The sequence below is a fragment of the Tiliqua scincoides genome, chromosome 4 (genome assembly GCF_035046505.1).
Source record: "Tiliqua scincoides isolate rTilSci1 chromosome 4, rTilSci1.hap2, whole genome shotgun sequence".
In the NCBI taxonomy this organism is placed as follows: domain Eukaryota; kingdom Metazoa; phylum Chordata; class Lepidosauria; order Squamata; family Scincidae; genus Tiliqua; species Tiliqua scincoides.
Window position 1 is genome coordinate 19,272,979 of NC_089824.1, and position 18,578 is coordinate 19,291,556.

Below are 18,578 nucleotides of genomic sequence, written 5' to 3' on the forward strand. Positions count from 1 at the left end.
GGAAATATAACTCCATGTCTTCTCATTAAAACTAAATTGTAATTTACTTATTTTCCCTCTATAATGATAACAATTATTTTTTATATAGTCATTACAATGCCTGTGTACCATACATATATCAAATAAAACAAGAGATTGCATGCAATCTAGGAGACAAGTCAAATAGGCAAAGAGAGTTAGACATGAGAGAGAAGGAAAGGAAGATGAAGTGTGGAACACCTGAAGTAGCAGAACTGTAGAGCAAGTTTATTGACTTTTGGTCCAGTCCTATGGGCTATTTATGATAGTGGATTTCACGATCCAATGTAGTAAGTGAACCAGTGATGGCACAAACATCACACCACTGTTGTGTGCGATGAAGCTGCCAGCAGAAATGGCCAGAGTCTCCATGTACATGCCAGAACTGCTCAAATGCTCCACTGGGTCAGGTAAGGGAGTGGTTTGTGAGCGGTTCAGGACAGTGAGTGGGCCCGACAAGGGGGGGGGATTCAAGGGCAGGTCCCAGGAGCAGATGCATATATAAGATTCATTCCCCTTTCTAGGCCTGGACTTGCCCTGTTCTGTTCCTCAGACTTTTAAGTCAGCAAAAAGCTGACATTGGTCAAAAGAGATAAATTGGCGATCTTGTGACCTACTGGAAGGTAACTAAAATATATATTTTTACTTACCTCTCACTGGCCATCTGATCATGCCTTCACCCACCATAGCATGCAGTATGTATTCTATTGGCACAGTTGCATACTGTGGACTGTCTGGGTATAGGATTGGGCTGTCTGTCAAGTATTACATGGCTGTATTCCCCCTCCAATGGGTATGTGGCTATTAAATTATTTTCTAACACTGTAAGTTTTTATTCATCAGGCATGTAAGTCTACTTTCACTTCTTTTTTTCTTTGACTGCAATATCAAGCACAATGAAATCCCTCATGTTTTTTTTTTTTTAATATGAGTCTCAGAGTTTTTTTCATTTTAATACTCTTCTAGCACAAAGAGGAAGAAAAATTTTTAAGGCATATTTCAAGGTGCATTTGAAACTGTTAAGTTTCAAAAGCCATGTGTCTCTTGTACTCATTGTAAATGACTCATTACATAAATTGTGTTTTAGTAAATATGAAATCTCTCACAGTACAATCCTATACATGTTTACACAGAAGCAAGTCCCCATTTTGTTCCGTGGAGCTTATTGCCAGGTAAATTTGTTCAGGATTACAGCATCAGTTAGTGACCTTTTCTCTAAACAAGTTGGGCTTGCTCGATTTCATGGTAGGACCTGCTCCTTAAAAAATAGACTCTAGCATTTTAAGCCCCCCTCCCCACCCTTCTTTATTTGATGACTGCAAACCAATTGGCAATTGCTCTGTTTTGCTCAACTGCTTTCAGATGTCATCATTGCATGTATGGAGTCATGATTATAGATAAGTAACTTCTATGGACTGGTTCCGTGATGTCACCAAGTGGCTAAATTCTACTTGAATTTATAAAGCAATCTATCTCCATCTTTTTTCTTTGTTATAATACATAATGCAATTTAAAAAAAAAATTGGAATCAATCTTTTACAAAACCTACTTGGTGAGTCATTGGACTCTGTTCATTTTTTGCTCATTCTAGCTCAACCAAACACTGACCATCTCTGCACACAGGGGAAGGCAGAGTGACTCATTGGGATGGTTCAGATGTAATGCCAGGCCACCGTTTGGAAAGCCAAATTTTGAGGGTTTTTTGTTTGTTTGTCTCCACCCTGCCTCCTCCCACCCCGTTTTACCTCTCTGCTGCCTATTGCTTTATACGGAGCACCGGGTGGTGAACCGTCAACCCCGTGGCAGAACTGGCCCAGCACAGTCTCATGCTGGGCTAACTCTGGTACTGGGCCCATGGTAAGGCAACAGTGTGCACCGGCGGTTAGCTGGCGTGCAAAGCTCTGGATCGGGCCCTAAGGCTGCAATCCTAGACACATTTATCTGGAAGAAAGTCCCATTTATTTCCATGGCACTTGTGTCTTAGACAGGTATACTATTGCACTGTAAATGTGAAAAGGTGAACTGAGTATTTCAACAACATTCTATGTTTAATGTTATTTGCGCTGATTATGCTCTTGGTGTCATAGTGGTTCAGAAATAAGAACACACAATTTTGATGACATGTGGCAATACCACTTTGAAGAATTCAATAACTGGGAAGTAACCAAGATATTCTTACACCGAGAAAAGTCTGGATGTGAATATGTTTGCATATGTTAAATTGCAATGATTAGAATTTGTTTCCAATGACTACTTGGCATAATTATACAGCAGTAGTGCTAGTTGTGTAAAAATAACTTGCAAGAAAGAGAATATTTGTTGTCTAATTCTGAGATTTTTATTCCTCTTCACAGCAAAAGAAAAAAAAATACAAAACTCTAAGCACTATAACTTTATCTAAATGATAAACAACACAATAATAAATAGCTCACATCAATAAAAACAGATTCACAAAAGTTGCAAATAAATCAGAAGTTCTTTTTGTACTGTGTCATATTTTGTTCTGGTCAGATCTGTCTGTGTCACCGTCTTCAATAAGAACTTGAAAAAAATGCCTAGATAATTAATGTAGAGCAAAACGAAGGTTAGAGGTGTTTGAAAATGATGTTACCTTACTCAGAAGTAAGCCCATTGTGTTTAGTAAGACCTATCCAATTTTCCAGTGTCAATGCAGCCACTATGCAGCCCCGAGGTAAGGGAAGTAATGTTCCCATATCTTGAGAAGGCCTCTGTGACTGTCTCAGCACCACGGGATGCAGTGCATGCCCCATGGGCACAGAAAATTGGATAGAATTTGGCCCTTAGACTGTAATCCAATATTACTTAAGTGTTACTTAATTAATCTGTGATAACTTAGATCTGGCAACTTTCAAGAAAATGCTAAAATCCTAATGCAGTATAACTGTTAAGAACTTGATTGTATTCATGTTTATATAAAACGAAGCATGAATTAGTATTCTTGGAATGATTCATTTGTGTAGTCAGGTGCTTCACATGCCTTACAGATATGCTGTTGAATCAGCGTCTCCAAAAATTTCACCGTGCACAATATTAGAGTTGGCCCAATATTGACAGACTTGGCATCCACGGATTACACTATTTGTACCTCAGAGGACCTCCAGGAAGCCACTTCTGGTTCATGTAGTGGTTCGGGAGGTGGACTTAGACCTGGAAGACCCAGGTTCAAATCTCCCCTTAGCCATGAAGCTTCCTGGGTGACCTTGGGCCAGTCACTTTCTCTCAGCCTCACCTACTTCACAGGGTTGTTGTGAGGAAAAAAGGAGGGGAGCAGCTGTGCCCTGAGCTCTTTGGAGGAAGGGTGATATAAAAATGCAAATAAATAAATAAATAAATAAATAAATAAATAAATAAATAAATAAATAAATAAATAAAATGTTCGGGAGGTGTTGAGGTGCAAAGAGGCCTACAGCTCATTTCATTGGCCTCCCTGTGCCTCAGAAGACCATGTATAGCACACTGCCATGTATCATGTATAGCGCACTACACAATGCACTGCCAGGGGTGCCAGCAGGAAGGCCGGTGCCTTTCTGCAGGCATCAGAGGATCCCTTGTCAATTGCTGATGAAGATAAGTCGGCGTGAGAGGAGGGAGGTGGTGGTGGGAGAGCAGAATGGGGGTCAAGAGGGGTGAAACGGGGCAGGGGCGGGGAGAGGTAGATCAGGCCTGGGCGGGGCAGGCTCAGCCACAATGGTGATGTCAATATCCTAACTCCCTTCTCAGGCACGGGTCAACACAGACTTGCAATAACAAAATAACTCACACGTCTGAGCAGACTGTGCCATGGAGGCTTAATTGTCCCCTTCCCTAGAGGAAACATATGCACTGCCCCCCACCATAGGGTTCAGCAGTCGCGATTTTGGTACTGCTGCATCAACAGGGGGTAGAAAGGCTAAGATTAGGGTGCTGCTGATTTAGATTATACTCCCACTCACATTAATCACAGCACACACACTAATCATAGATCTGTTCACACCCCATTTCTGCAAACACCATTCACACATCTAGTGTGACAGTCATTGTGAAAGTGATGCCTCTTCCCTTCTCTACATCCCTTCCTTCCAGTCATTCCCAAGGGCCTTATCAAAAACTGTTGGTGATATACAGATTCAAGTAAAGTTACTGAAATATTTATAACAATTTCTTTCAGTATGGAAGAATAGCTCTCAGGTTCAATTAATTTCTGAAACATTTTTTTTTCCCCTTGCACTCCAGGTGTAACATTTAACACCTATTCTTGTCTGGATCCTGGCATACCAGTTCATGGCCGCCGTTATGGACATGATTTTTCCATTGGTTCAACAGTGTCATTTGGGTGTGACCCAGGTTATAGACTGAGCCATGAAGAGCCTCTACTGTGTGAAAAGAACCACTGGTGGAGCCATCCACTTCCTACTTGTGATGGTAAGAATTAACTGTGCCAACACAGAAAAGCATATACAGTGTATTCGCTGTGAATTCCCAGCTTTCTCCATATACCTGTATTCAGTGCTCTGTTAGTACAGACATATCTTGGACTGTAATTTATCAGAAGGACATAATATAGTCATGAGTAAAATAAAATATATTGCATAGTGGAAACTGTATCACACATTACCATGGGTGAGGCGAGGAGGAGGACCAGTCATATTTTTCTAAACTTATTTATTTATAGGTCATGCCTCCTTATCCAGTGGGGTTGGGAACCCCAGTGGATGCAAGAAAAAAATCAGTGGATACCAAATCAGTAGAAAAATAGCTTTAAAGACCCATTTCCAGGTTTCTTGCTCCTTCATTGTCACTCCAGAATGCATTGGTATAGATACTATACCGCATTCAGCCACTAGATGGGGTGAATAATGGAATCTAAAGGAATGGAAGGTAGGAAATTAGATTTTGGTGTTGTTTTTTTCCTTGTTACAATGCATTACAAGATGGACCCCAGTATCAGTGGTGAGTCAAATCAGTGGATGCCAAATCAGTGGGTACCAAGGTCCCGCCTGTATTTACAAAATTGGTTATCTTCTTTGTTACCAAACTGACCAAAGTCTCCTGGCCATTAGAAGGAGTGGGGAAACTTTCTCCCTTATCCCAAGGCATAGGATGTGGGGGGAGGCAGTGTTAAATTTCTACCACCCAATCTAGTTCCTGAAGTTTTATGTGAGGGGCAGATCTTCAGAACCCAAACCATTTCTCGACAGGAGGAACATTGTAGTTCATGTGATGCTTATGGCGGTGACTGAGCTACACAAGAGCTGAGCTACACCTTGTCAGGAGTGATAGACAGTTTGTCTGACCACAAATGAGTGAGTGTCAATCATTCACTTATATGTGATAAAGTTAGGACAACATGATAGGGGTGGGGGCTAAACTTGCATCCTGCCTCTAGTGATCCCAGCCATTAAAAATAAAGCCCTCTGTTACCTGCATAGCTTCTTTCTGAGTTTTGTTTCTTGGCCATGCTATAATGTGACAAACACACAGTTTATGTGTTATGAACTGGCATAGACAGATGAACATATGTTTGTTTTCTTTTATCTATCTATATTCCATACCTACCTACCTACCCCTCTCCTGTGAAAATTAACTTATTTGCCAGATCTGATTATCAGCTACAGGTATTGAAGAAAATCAACCCACCTGATTTTTTAGGCATACTAAGATAATGAGGGGATACCATTTTCAAGAACAGTTGCAGACCTACCATTGTCTTCTATGTGTCAAATGCCCTGGGCGCAAGCCTCTAGGACCCCCCTGGAAGCCTCTCTGAGGCTCTTGATGGGGTCAGAAACTGTTCTTCCGGTTTCTGGAAGCACAGTTTATAGCATCGGGGAACCTCAGAGAGGCTTCCCCAGTGCAGCTCTGGGTTGCCTGAGGCTCTGTGAACCTCAGGTGAGTGGGGCGGGGGCAGATTTTCGAGCAGGGGTGGTGACAGCACGTGGGGGGGGCACCTTCGCCAATCTTTGCCCCAGGGCTGGGGAGGTTCGCCGCTGTTCAAGAATTGCTGACTTGAACTAGTTGTCAATCAGCGACATCTGTTCAGCCCACTATTATGTGACATGTATTTGCTTTGATCTTCCGATACAGCCAGAAACAAGAAGATGCCACAAGATGCAAATTTGTGTCCTTGTCTCAGACAATTATACGTACAGCAGGTTATAGATGACCAATCAAGAGAACTGTGCCATCTTCATTTTGCCTTATTATGGTAGAATTTGGTTTTTCCTCGTTAACATTACTTTTTCTTTGCTAGTACATGCACATGCATTCGTGCATGCACAGGCTCTCTCTCTCTCTCTCTCTCTCTCTCTCTCTCTCTCTCTCTCTCTTTTAAACAGAACAAATATCTGTAGCTCAGTCCTCCTAAGATAAAATGTTGAGCCCAAGGAAGACAGAGAGGCTCTTTCTACTCACTCCATCTACCAGGAAATCAGATCATCAAGCTTTTACAAGCTCCCAGTTCTCTTCCTTTGTGCTGCAGCAAAAATAGGATACCTTAACTAGCCAGTGCAGAAGCCAGCAGGCAGGAAATTGTCCATCATTCTCTTTTCTCTTGCTGAACTACTTGGCAGGAATTTAACTCGCAAAGCAAGTGTTCAGATTAGTTCCCCCCCCCAAACAAAGTATCAGATTGGAGATATGAAAACATTCATATTTTGCCTTAATGGTTCTCACTTCATATGCTTCTAAGATGTCAGCATTGTTATACTCAAATATGATTAATTAGGTGGGAGCAATTGTGTAAGGTCTGAAAGCTGCATGCACAACACGAATGCTTCCGGCTTCAGCGTGAAGTAGTGTTCTGTCTTGTCCTATTCCATTCATTGGTAATCTCTCTTTTTTCCAGTTCTGCTTTCATTTTTGTCTCTTATTCCCATTTTTGGTCCATTTATAAGCTTCTTAGCATATTTCTACATTATAATCTCAATTTCAACTGTGGTCATCCAGCATTTAATCTACTGAGAGCCCAATCCTGTCCCCTACCATTGTCTGCAATGCAGCTGCACTTTCAGAGCGTGTGCTGCATCCGGTAGTGGGGGAATGACCAGAGGGCCAACCATAAGTATTTTACATACCTCTGGATAGGCCTAGTGGCTGCCTTTGGGTCTCCTGGGATCCACACCAGCTATGTAACTGGCATAGGTCTGAGAAAAGGGCAGGGTGGCCTGGGGAAGAAAAGATAGGATCATGGTGCAAAATTGCTGCCTCTGGGATCCACCCCCTTCCTTCTCCAAACTGCCCCAGCCCTCTCCACCTAAAACTCCCCCAAAGCTCCCCCCTCCCCGCCCATGACACACTTCCATTGCCTACTTAGTGGCAATGAGTTCCATAGTGCAACATGAGTTACATGGTATTGGGTGCACAGAACTGTCAATGCTTTATGTTGAAGACTCCAAATGGCCCACAAGTGGGCAGTGTTCAGCAGAATTGAAATTCTGCTGCTGTAGAAGGCCCGTAAGATTAGGCTGTTAGACTACATGAATCCTGTTGTAAAAGTTCTTAAATGTAGCTGTTTTGACACGGTTATCCCGGTTGCATTTTTAGAAGACAGAGACTGTTGCTATGTTGGTGAAGGTGCTGGGATTGGGTCCCAGAATCAGTGTAAAGCATTTATTTATTTAAAACATTTATAATCCACTCTTGTATTCCTAAGGGACCACCAGGGCAGCTAATATAATTTTGAAACAGCCAAAAATCAATTTAAAAATAAAAATACAAAAACAGAACAGCAGTGCCCAAATATTAAGCACACTGTTGCTTGTGTCAGATTCCAGGCTCACTCTGTTTTACCGGATACATCTCACTATGTCTTGCTTTTGCCTGTTGCCTACTGATTCTCTCCTGCTTTGTAGTATGAACTCTTTTGGCTAGTCAGTCTTGGCTTCCATCAGTTCATATCACCTTTGGACTAAAGTCAATCATTCATGTTATTTTTACAAGTTAGGAGTTTGGGGTTGGTACCATAGTTCATTGTCATTTGAGAGAGAGAGAGAGGGAGAGAGAGAGAGAGAGAGAGAGAACAATTTTGAAAGGGGCTAATATGGAACAGAAAAATGGTGGGGATTGGGGTGCTTAACTCTTTGCCTCCCACTTTCCCCCTGCACACTACAGCTCCCCCCCCCCAGGTGGTTTTTATACATGTATGCAAAAATAAACAGTCTAGACCTCTTTATGGGGAAAAAAGGTGACTTGGGAAGGAATTGCAGGGAAAATAGGATGTTTGGGAAAAAGTTAATCACTACCACCCTACTCCAGTTCACATCCTCTCCCAAATCGGCTTTTGCCTAGAACTAGTGATTCTTCGGGGTTTTGTTGTTACACTTGTATGTGTATATATAAAAAATAAACCTGCCCATAGTATTCTCTCATTAAGAAGACCCTAAAGGGGGGGGGGTGTAAACCTTGGAGAAGGGTAAAAATCAGTTGTAAAGGAAGTGATTTTTCATGAGTGTGAGCCTACGTGACAGACTGGTAGTTGGTAAATCAATTCTTAAATTGATAAAAGAATCAAAGTTCTTTTACTGTTTCTATAGAGCAGGGGTGGGCAAACCCCGGCCCAGGGGCCATTTGCAGCTCCCGGGGACCCCTAATCCAACTCACAGGGAGCCCCTAGTTTCCAATGAGCCTCTGGCCCTTTGGAGACTGTTGGAGCCTGCGCTGGCCTGTGACTGCTGGTTGCGACTGCGAGACATGAACGAGGCTGAGAAAACTGCTTTCCCCTGGGCATTATTTTAACATCCCCCCCCCACTGCCTCTGAACAACTTGTGTCTCCATGTGTTTGTGGCTTCATCTGACTGGGTCTGTATGTTTTTACTGTGCAAGAGATATGTGGCAAACAGTTCATAGTTCTCATGTGGTTCTACATGCCTGTATTATAGTTCTCTTGTGTATTATAAACAAGCTCAGTAAAATTCATTCATTCATTCATATAAGTTCTGTCTCTAATGTATTCATTTATGTAAATGTATTCAAATTTGAAATGTAAATTAATTCTTTTTTCCTGACACAGTGTCAGAGATGATGTGGCCCTCCTGCCAAAATGTTTGCCCACCCCTGCTATAAAAAATAGTTCTCCGCAGCCATACCAAGTCCATTCTGATTCTACTGTAGTCCACATTAGATGGAAACACATCTCTTTGCTGAACAACCTGCATGAGTAGAAGTAATTTTTCTGATGCTACTACGCTCTACATGCTTACCATCTAAAAATAAACACTATTAAGGATCTCCCTGTGAAGAGCATTCTCTGCTGTGCAATAACATTACACATTGTGACAAATTTCTTCTTAGAGATACTGAACTAGAGTATAATTCATTAAGTAAATGAGACTCTTCTTTTCTCTCAAGCACATCACTAAATGGCAATTGTCCACTGAATAAATATCCTCTAAAGGGAAAATTGAGTATATTCATTCTAGTCCATTTATGGATTCATGGATCAACTTATTTTATTATTCTTTCTCTATTGGTTCTTACTGTGTAATGATTTTCAAGAACAGGGCCAAGTCTGGACTTGACCACTGGTTACAGAACCATTTTCCCAAAGTCTGTCCCTTCCATGAACTCAAAGGCTGAATGTTTTCCACTCATCTGTTCCCAATAAAATAACTGCACATTTATTTTAATGTAGTAGATTTCAAACACTGTGGATAACTTCCCTATAAGGCACGATGTGTTGCCAAAAGTGACAAAATCTCTGGTTTTCCAAATTCATTGCTTTCCAAAAAAAAGTGTTTTTCCCCGAATCACGTGCAGCACAATCTTATCTTGCTCTGGAATAGGCAGGCCAGGAGACCTGCGCTGTATCCAGTACAAGATTGGGACCAGAAGTGACTCAGCCTGAGGCAAGGAGAAAGTCTTTCCCTTACCCTTGGGTAAGCCACCACAGCCCCAATGGGTCTCCTTGGACTTACACCACCTCAGGAGGTGGTGCAATTCCTAGAAGAACAGAGTGGCTTTGAGCCGCTCCGCGCTTTCTCTGCGCTCTGCAGGAAAGGGGTTGGGATCTGGCATAACTGCCAAGTCCCAGCCCCGCCTCCTACTCCCCGTCCGTTGTAAAGTGTGTTGCTGTTATATCACTAGTTCCAATGGCTGCCCACTTGTATAGGATTGGGCTGAAAGATTTGTTTCCTAATGTGCTGGATATTGGCTACTAAATTTTTATTTATATCTGATCTTAATTATGAGATATTCTTGGGGTGGGAAATATTTTGTTTGTCTTTTACACTTTAGAAGGATTTCCATTTGCATTTCTGAAAAATGGTTTGAATGGTGTTTGTTTATAGTAGGACTTTAACCTAAAGATAAATTACGTCAAATTGCAGTTAGTCTTTCTAAGTGTGCATTCGCATGCAGGAGCACATGCATTCAGATTGATTCAAATAATTGATGGCATATGTCTTAAAGATTACATTCATTCAGCTTGCATGAGAATTAATAAAAAAGATCAACATTCCCCCCCCCCAGCCCATTTAATTTCACTCACCAATCGTAGAATAAAATCTTTAGTGTATTCAGGGTTTCTTTCTTTTCCTTCTGCACCTTTTTTCAGTTTATTTGTGATACATGATTTTGGAGTCCACATTATAATTACCTCTGGTATTTGTTTTATGCCACTTGTTTACATATCAAGTACGAAAAGAATAGTTAGTCTGCTAGAATAATGCCTGTTAAATAGAATAAAATGCAAAGTAGTTTGAGAGGAAGAAATCATATCTGAAGGAAGGAAATGTCACTTGCCTGTGTTCCTGGTCTGCACTTTGTCCTTGATCTATGCCTGCATATAGTATGCAAGGCAGGAATGAAAAGCCCCTTCCTTTGAAATATGTAGAATCTTGTTTTTTATGTTATTTTGTAAGAAAAGGAGTCAGAAGTTCATCATGATCAGGTACTTTTAGGAATGTGATTCTTTATTGAGAGCAGAATATATTTTGTAATTTGTAAAAGTGTTTGAAAATTGTTATTTATATTACTCAGAAGTAAGCCCATTGTGTTCAATAAGACTTGGGGCCCAATCCTATTCAACTTTCCAGCACCAGTGCTGCTACTATGCAGCCTTGAGATAAGGGAACATATGTTCCTTTACCTTAAGGAGGCCTCTGTGACTGCCTCCCCACAACAGGATTCAATGCAATGCCCCATTAGCACAGCTGCACCGGCACTGGAAAATTGAATAGGATTGGGCCCTTAGACTGTAATCCTATTTTACTCACTGAAAGCAAACACCTCTAGGTATTTGTCACCTTGACTATGTTTGAGATTACGAAGGCCTACAAAATTGAGGGTCAGAAAAGTTTTTCCCAAACTTTATGGTGGTTTGATATGAATTTGGGGTGCCGATTCAAAAAATGGCATCTGTTTTGCCCTATCACATCTAGTTTTGGAGATACAGTATAGCCTCATTAGTGAATGGTTCAAGCAGCTTCCTCATGAGGAAGCCATGGTGTAGGCTTCCTCATGAGGAAGCTGATTAAACCATTCACTAAAGAGGCTATGCCATGTCTCCAAAACTAGAAGTGTTAGGGCAAAGCGGATGCCATTTTTGGTATCAGCACCTCAAATATACCCAGGAATTGGTGTAATGCTTAAGCAAAATGCGTGTTGGCCTATGTTATTCTTTTGAAATCAGTGTTGTGTAATGTTTTCCCAATATCAACAATTGCGCACTCTCTTCCACTGTCCTCTATCTGAATTTGTTCTTCCTTTCTGCTTCTTGCCCTAATTATGTAGAGTTATATCTGAACTGTCAACTATGGTTAGAGTTAAACCAGGTTTAAAACCACAGTTCAAAGCTGGTTTACAAATCCTGTCTGAACTAACTATGCTTAGCATTAATGTTAGTCTAGAAATAACATTACCTCGTGCTTAATGCACAAAAAGAGAAGAGAGCATGAAATTCATGTTCACATGATAGAGAGGTGAGTGGATCGCGGTGTTTTTGAGGTATTCGTGATCTCTTAACTATGGTTAACAGATAATCCAACAAACTATAATTTATCATGACCAGTGGCATGCTTTGTTCATAGAGTCCTTGCAAATAAGTCAGAGGAGAGGCATATACACACACACACACACACACACACACACACACACACACACACAATGTATAAATGATGTAGTTAGCACATGAAACAAAATATACTAAATATGTAAATGATGTAGATAGCACATGAAACAATTATGTACTTTTATTAAAAGTGTTAGTTCTAGAGCAGCTAGCAATATTAACTCTTAATTGCTGCTTAATCAATTAAAATGGACATGGATGGGGGAGGGAGGATGAAAGGAATATAGTTTGGTATTTCATAGTAAGAATATTATAATTTCATAGATTATAATAGATATATTATAGACTCATAGATAGACAAACACACACACCATAGGAATCAAAGTGCTCAAACATATGCATGTCTACTCAGAAGGAAGCCCCATAATAGTCAAAGGGGCTTACTCCCAGCTTAAAATATATACCAGTTTGGTTCTTTTGGGGCTCAATGCAGACAATAGTATATTACAGAGAGTTTGAAAAAAATGGTTTAAAAGAATGTTCTGAACTAGTGGTGTGTACTGTAATTCCCCTTTCACCTCTGCTAAACAGTTATATCTGAATTACAGGATTTTATATTATTTCAAAAACTTTAAAAATTGATCAGAGATGACATGAAACAAAAGTATGCATGTACACCATAGGAAACCTTGCCTCTCTCAAACATTTTCTGCTCCCTTAAACGTTATTGCCTGTGTCCATCATGACTTTTCATTTCTCCCTTGCCTTCATCTTCTTTTTCCACTTTTGACTTAGATGTGTATTTAACACTCATTGTGATATACAAAACGTAATTCGTTTTGTATCTACAAAAGATACATTTTTGTCATTAAGAATTCTATGAAATCAACCAGTATAATTAGCAATTCATTTTCCTAATACTTGTTACCGAAGCTACTCAACAATTAATTAATCATGTTTCTTTTCAGAGCACTTTGTGTAAATATTGGCTATGATTAGAGATTTGTCACCCAAGAGAACTGTTGGCACTCCCACATATAGGGTATTGTTTAAAGAGATAATAGAAGTTCAGCTTGTTCTTTTGCATTCTTAATGTTAATACCATGTTCTGTATTTTTTTTTTAATTTGCAGCTTTGTGTGGAGGAGATGTTAGAGGACCCAGTGGAACTATTTTATCTCCAGGTTACCCTGAACTGTATCCAAATTCACTGAACTGCACATGGACAGTAGATGTTACCCATGGAAAAGGTAAAGGATCTACCTGTATTTTATATAAGCTGGAATGCCTTTTGCTTCATTTCATTTTTTCCCATGTTTCAGAAACCATTGGTCAAACTCGTGGGAGACAGACATGTTCCGTCTTTGCAAACAGCTGTCATTTCCTGATTTACTACCACCTCAACGCAGATTTGTTACTACAAACCTCACAACATTTATTTGGGAGAAACAAGTATGCTTATTTTATGGTGGTCAGTGATTCATCTGCAAGAGGGATCTGAAGGCCTTAGGAGTGGACCTCAACAAGTGGGAAACCCTGGCCTCTGAGCGGCCCGCTTGGAGGCAGACTGTGCAGCATGGCCTTTCCCAGTTTGAAGAGACACTTGGCCAACAGTCTGAGGCTAAGAGGCAAAGAAGGAAGGCCCATAGCCAGGGAGACAGACCAGGGACAGACTGCACTTGCTCCCAGTGTGGAAGGGATTGTCACTCCCGAATTGGCCTTTTCAGTCACACTAGATGCTGTTCCAGAACCACCTTTCAGAGCGCGATACTATAGTCTTTCGAGACTGAAGGTTGCCAACAAAAGTGATTCATGGATATAGTATAAGAATGAAAGGTGAAGCGATCTACACCTTGTGATCTTCAAATTAAACTAAAATTCTTGGTCATCCCAAATGCATATATCACATATAGCTTCTGGGATAGCGAGATCAGCAAGCATGATGCATGTCAATGAGACCCAAGTGTAGAACAGGTATGCCTGGGCTAAGCAGTAGAAGCCCAGACTTGGGTGCTAGGTGCATATATTTTATTTCTCTGCTACCAGGGCCAAGCTGAAGGGATTTGCATGAGTCATCACTGCTGAACCAACAAGGGAGAACAAGAAAAAAAATGTGTTCTCCTTTAAAAAAAAATTGACTTTTTCATCATTCATTATAATTAGATTCATAATTAGAGTTGGGGGATCAAAGCAGTCTGAAAACTGCAAACTGACTTTGGGCACAATCCTAACCAGGTCTACTCAGAAGTAAGTCCTATTGTGTTCAATGGGTCTTACTCCCAGGAAAGTGAGGTTAGGATTGCAGCCTTAGGTTAAGAACTAAAGTTCATTTACATCCTACTGTTTTATATTCAAGTGGCAATTAGGTGAGCATCTAAGGGCCCAGTCTTATCCAACTTTCCAATGCTGATGCAGCTGTGATGCAGCCCTGTGGTAATGGAACAAATATGTGACCAAATATGTGAACAAATAATGGATTTTTCCTCCAGAAACCTGTCCAATCCCCTTCTTAAAGGCGTCTAGGCTAGACGCCAGCACCACATCCTGTGGCAAGGAGTTCCACAGACCGACCACACGCTGAGTAAAGAAATATTTTCTTTTGTCTGTCCTAACCCGCCCAACACTCAATTTTAGTGGATGTCCCCTGGTTCTGGTATTATGTGAGAGTGTAAAGAGCATCTCCCTATCCACTCTGTCCATTCCCTGCATAATTTTGTATGTCTCAATCATATCCCCCCTCAGGCGTCTCTTTTCTAGGCTGAAGAGGCCCAAACGCCGTAGCCTTTCCTCATAAGGAAGGTGCCCCAGCCCCGTAATCATCTTAGTCCCTCTCTTTTGCACCTTCTCCAGTTCCACTATGTCTTTTTTGAGATGCGGCGACCAGAACTGGACACAATACTCCAGGTGTGGCCTTACCATAGATTTGTACAACGGCATTATAATACTAGCCGTTTTGTTCTCAATACCCTTCCTAATGATCCCAAGCATAGAATTGGCCTTCTTCACTGCCGCCGCACATTGGGTTGACACTTTCATCGACCTGTCCACCACCACCCCAAGATCGCTCTCTTGATCTGTCACAGACAGCTCAGAACCCATCAGCCTATATCTAAAGTTTTGATTTTTTGCCCCAATGTGCATGACTTTACACTTACTGACATTGAAGCACATCTGCCATTTTGCTGCCCATTCTGCCAGTCTGGAGAGATCCTTCTGGAGCTCCTCACAATCACTTCTGGTCTTCACCACTCAGAAAAGTTTGGTGTCATCTGCAAACTTAGCCACTTCACTGCTCACCCCTGTCTCCAGGTCATTTATGAAGAGGTTGAAAAGCACCGGTCCCAGGACAGATCCTTGGGGCACACCGCTTTTCACCTCTCTCCATTGTGAAAATTGCCCATTGACACCCACTCTCTGCTTCCTGGCCTCCAACCAGTTCTCAATCCATGAGAGGACCTGTCCTCTAATTCCCTGACTGTGGAGCTTTTTCAGTAGCCTTTGGTGAGGGACCATGTCGAACGCCTTCTGAAAGTCTGGATATATAATGTCCACGGGTTCTCCCACATCCACATGCCTGTTGACCTTTTCAAAGAATTCTGTAAGGTTTGTGAGGCAAGACTTACCCTTACAGAAACCATGCTGACTCTCCCTCAGCAAGGTCTGTTCGTCTACGTGGCCTGTTCGTCTCAATCCTATCCAATTTTCCAGGGCCAGTGCAGCCGTTCCAGTGGGGCATGTGCTGCATCCTTTGGTGGGGAGGCAGTCACAGAGGCCTCCTCAAGGTAAGGGAACCTTTGTTTCCTTACCTCCCGGCTGTATTGCGGCTGCACCGGTGCCAGTGGAGTCACTAAGGGGTGCGGAGGGGGGGTGCCGGCTGCACTGGGTGATGCGCAAGAGGGGGGTGACGTGCACTGGGAGGGCGACACGCTAAAATCGTGGTGGTTAGGAGTAATACCATCATGGTATATACTGTTGGATGCGGAATTTCAAGCAGAATGCAAAGCAAAAAAACAAGAGTGAAATATCTCCTTTCTATCAAAAGTTATTGGCAAAAAACTGGAAAACTAAAACTGCATGGAGCCCAATGGGAAGACAAACCAAGGGGTATCGCGCGTTTACTCGTGAGTAGGTGAACATGCCTTAGTCCTTCTGAAAGGGCAGGCTTAGAGGAATCCAACAACACCAGAATGGTCCTGATCCAATGAATGTAGCCCCCAAAAAACACCCGAGAATTTCCTTCCCTCCAAGCTGGCGAATGTATTGAGCCCTATGGAAAGCAAAACTAAGCCACATGATCACGTTTACTGTCGAGTAAGCAAACATGCCTTGGCTCCTGGGCAGGTCAGGCAAAGGGAAATGTGAGGCCACCAGAATGGTCCTGATTTGATGCAACTGGAGCTCAACAAATGCTCCAGAAGGCAGCTCCCTCCCCCTAAAAAGAATGAAACAGGCTTGACAGGGAAAGGTGAAATTTTTTTCTGTTTTAGGCTGCAGTCCTATCCATACATTCCTGGGAGTAAGCCCCGCTGACTATAAGGGGACTTACTTTTGAGTAGACAGGCATAGGATTGGGCTCTCAGACTTGCAAAGCCAGGTGGGTCCTGATAGTGATATGCTTGAAATATAAGAACTTAAATTGAACTGGGTACTGGGTAGAGGTGAAAATCTTACTGATTCTTTTTTTTTTTGGGGGGGGGGGTTATTGCAGGCAGGCTACAGAGAAAATTCACTTGGTGGAACAGGGTTGGCTTTCCCTTATTTATTGATTTTACTTTAATTTATTTATAATTATTTATTTTAATTGGCTTTATGAATGGTTATGGTTTTGCAGGCGCCCGCTTTCAGTGAAAGTTTCAATCCTCGGGGAGCGCTGCGGAGGGCTGCGCAGGGCTCCCCGCACCTCCTGCAGCCTGCTGCAGCTCTCCCTTCTTAAAGTAAGTCACAAGCACTCCCCCCCGTCCCTCCTTAGTGACGCAATCCTGGAGATCGCATCGCTGCCCTACCACCTCCCCTGGAAGAACTTACTGAGGGAGTAAAGCTTCCTCAAAGTTTGAGAACCACTGCTCTAAGGAGCTCAGGGTGGTGTGCATGGTTCCTCCCCTTATTTTGTCTTCTCAACAACCCTGTGAGGTTGGTGAGACAGATAGATAATAATAGTCATGACATGAAATGAATAATAATAATGGCCAGAAAATAAATGCAGTGAATATCTTCCCACGAGCAATGGATGTAATTCTGCATCAAATGGTATACAACATGATGATACTATTCCTAAAAGCCACAGTTTCCACAACTTTGGTCACTAGGATGTCACCCCTCCCCAAGGATGTCTCATTGGTTCGTTTTGAGTTAAGGCAGTGGTTCTCAAACTTTTAGCATCAGGACCCACTGTTTAGAATGACAATCTGTCCGGGACCCACCAGAAGTGGTGTCATGGCTTGACGTGACATCATCAAGCAAAATAAAATAATTATAAATAATTAGATTAAAGAAAAATAAATATTTAAAGAAGGGGAAGCCAGACCTATTTCACCAAGTGAGTTTTCTCTGTAGCCTTTCTACAATAACAGACCCCCCCCCCAAAAAAAAAAAAAAATCATTGATACTTTCAGCTCTCCCCAGTGCCCAGTTCAGTGTAAGTTCTCATATTTCAAGCATATCACTATCAGGACTCACCTAGCTTTGCAAGTCTAAAAACAGATAAAAATTTACCTTACAGCTCAAGCCTCTGTTTTATTCTTGGGGGGGGGGGGGTGCTGCCTTCTGGAGCATTGGTTGAGCTCCACTTTCATCAGATTGGTACCAGGCAGCTAGCGCTGTATTCCCCTTTGCCTGACTTGACTACCAGCCACGGCACGTTTGCAGTTAAAGCGGCCATGTGAGTTAAAGCTAGTTGTGAGTTAAAGCGGCCATGTGGCTTAGTTTCACTTTCCATAGGGCTCAATACATTTGCAGCTGGGAGGGACTTCCCTCTTGGATGTTTTTTGGGGGCTGCATTCATTGGATAGGGACCATTCTGGTATTGGATTCCTCTCAGCCTGCCTTTTCTGATGGACTAAGGCAAGTCCCCCTACTCGCAAATAAACGCGCAATATGGCTCACTTTCCATAGGGCTCCATTCATTTTTGTTGTTCCGGTTTTTTGGCCAAAACGTATGATGGAAAGGAGAAATTTCAATATGGTTTTTTGCATTGTGTTCAGCTGAATATTATGCATCCAACAGTATATGGCATGATGGGCTTACTCCTAACCTTCATGATGTTAGCGATGTTTATGTCATTTGTGGTGTCACCCCTCCAAGGCTGGTACCCGGGCGGACTGCCCCCCACCCCTCACTAGCTACGCCACTGGTAGAGAAAGAGAGAAGCAACGTCCCTCTCTATTCTCCATTCCCTTTCAGCTTCCTTCCACGCACCTCCTTGCCTCTGTTGCCCTCATTGCTGTTGGCAATGGCAGTGCAGATGGGCAAGCAAGTGTACCAGCAAGTGATTCAGTTGTTCAGGGAAGGGCAGCAGAGGAAGACCTGGTCATGTAAGTTTCACACAGGCTGTTTCTC

The 18,578-nt window shown here is 42.1% G+C and overlaps 1 protein-coding gene across 1 annotated transcript in view; it reads left to right on the top strand.

The window, feature by feature from the left end:
- Positions 1–18,578, top strand: part of CSMD3 (CUB and Sushi multiple domains 3) — a 710,986-nt gene that overhangs the window by 448,884 nt on the left and 243,524 nt on the right. Inside the window, exons 20-21 of the mRNA XM_066624387.1 lie at positions 4,252–4,440; positions 13,156–13,272. Coding sequence (XP_066480484.1) covers positions 4,252–4,440; positions 13,156–13,272 — 306 coding nt within the window. The remainder of the gene's footprint in view (positions 1–4,251; positions 4,441–13,155; positions 13,273–18,578) is intronic.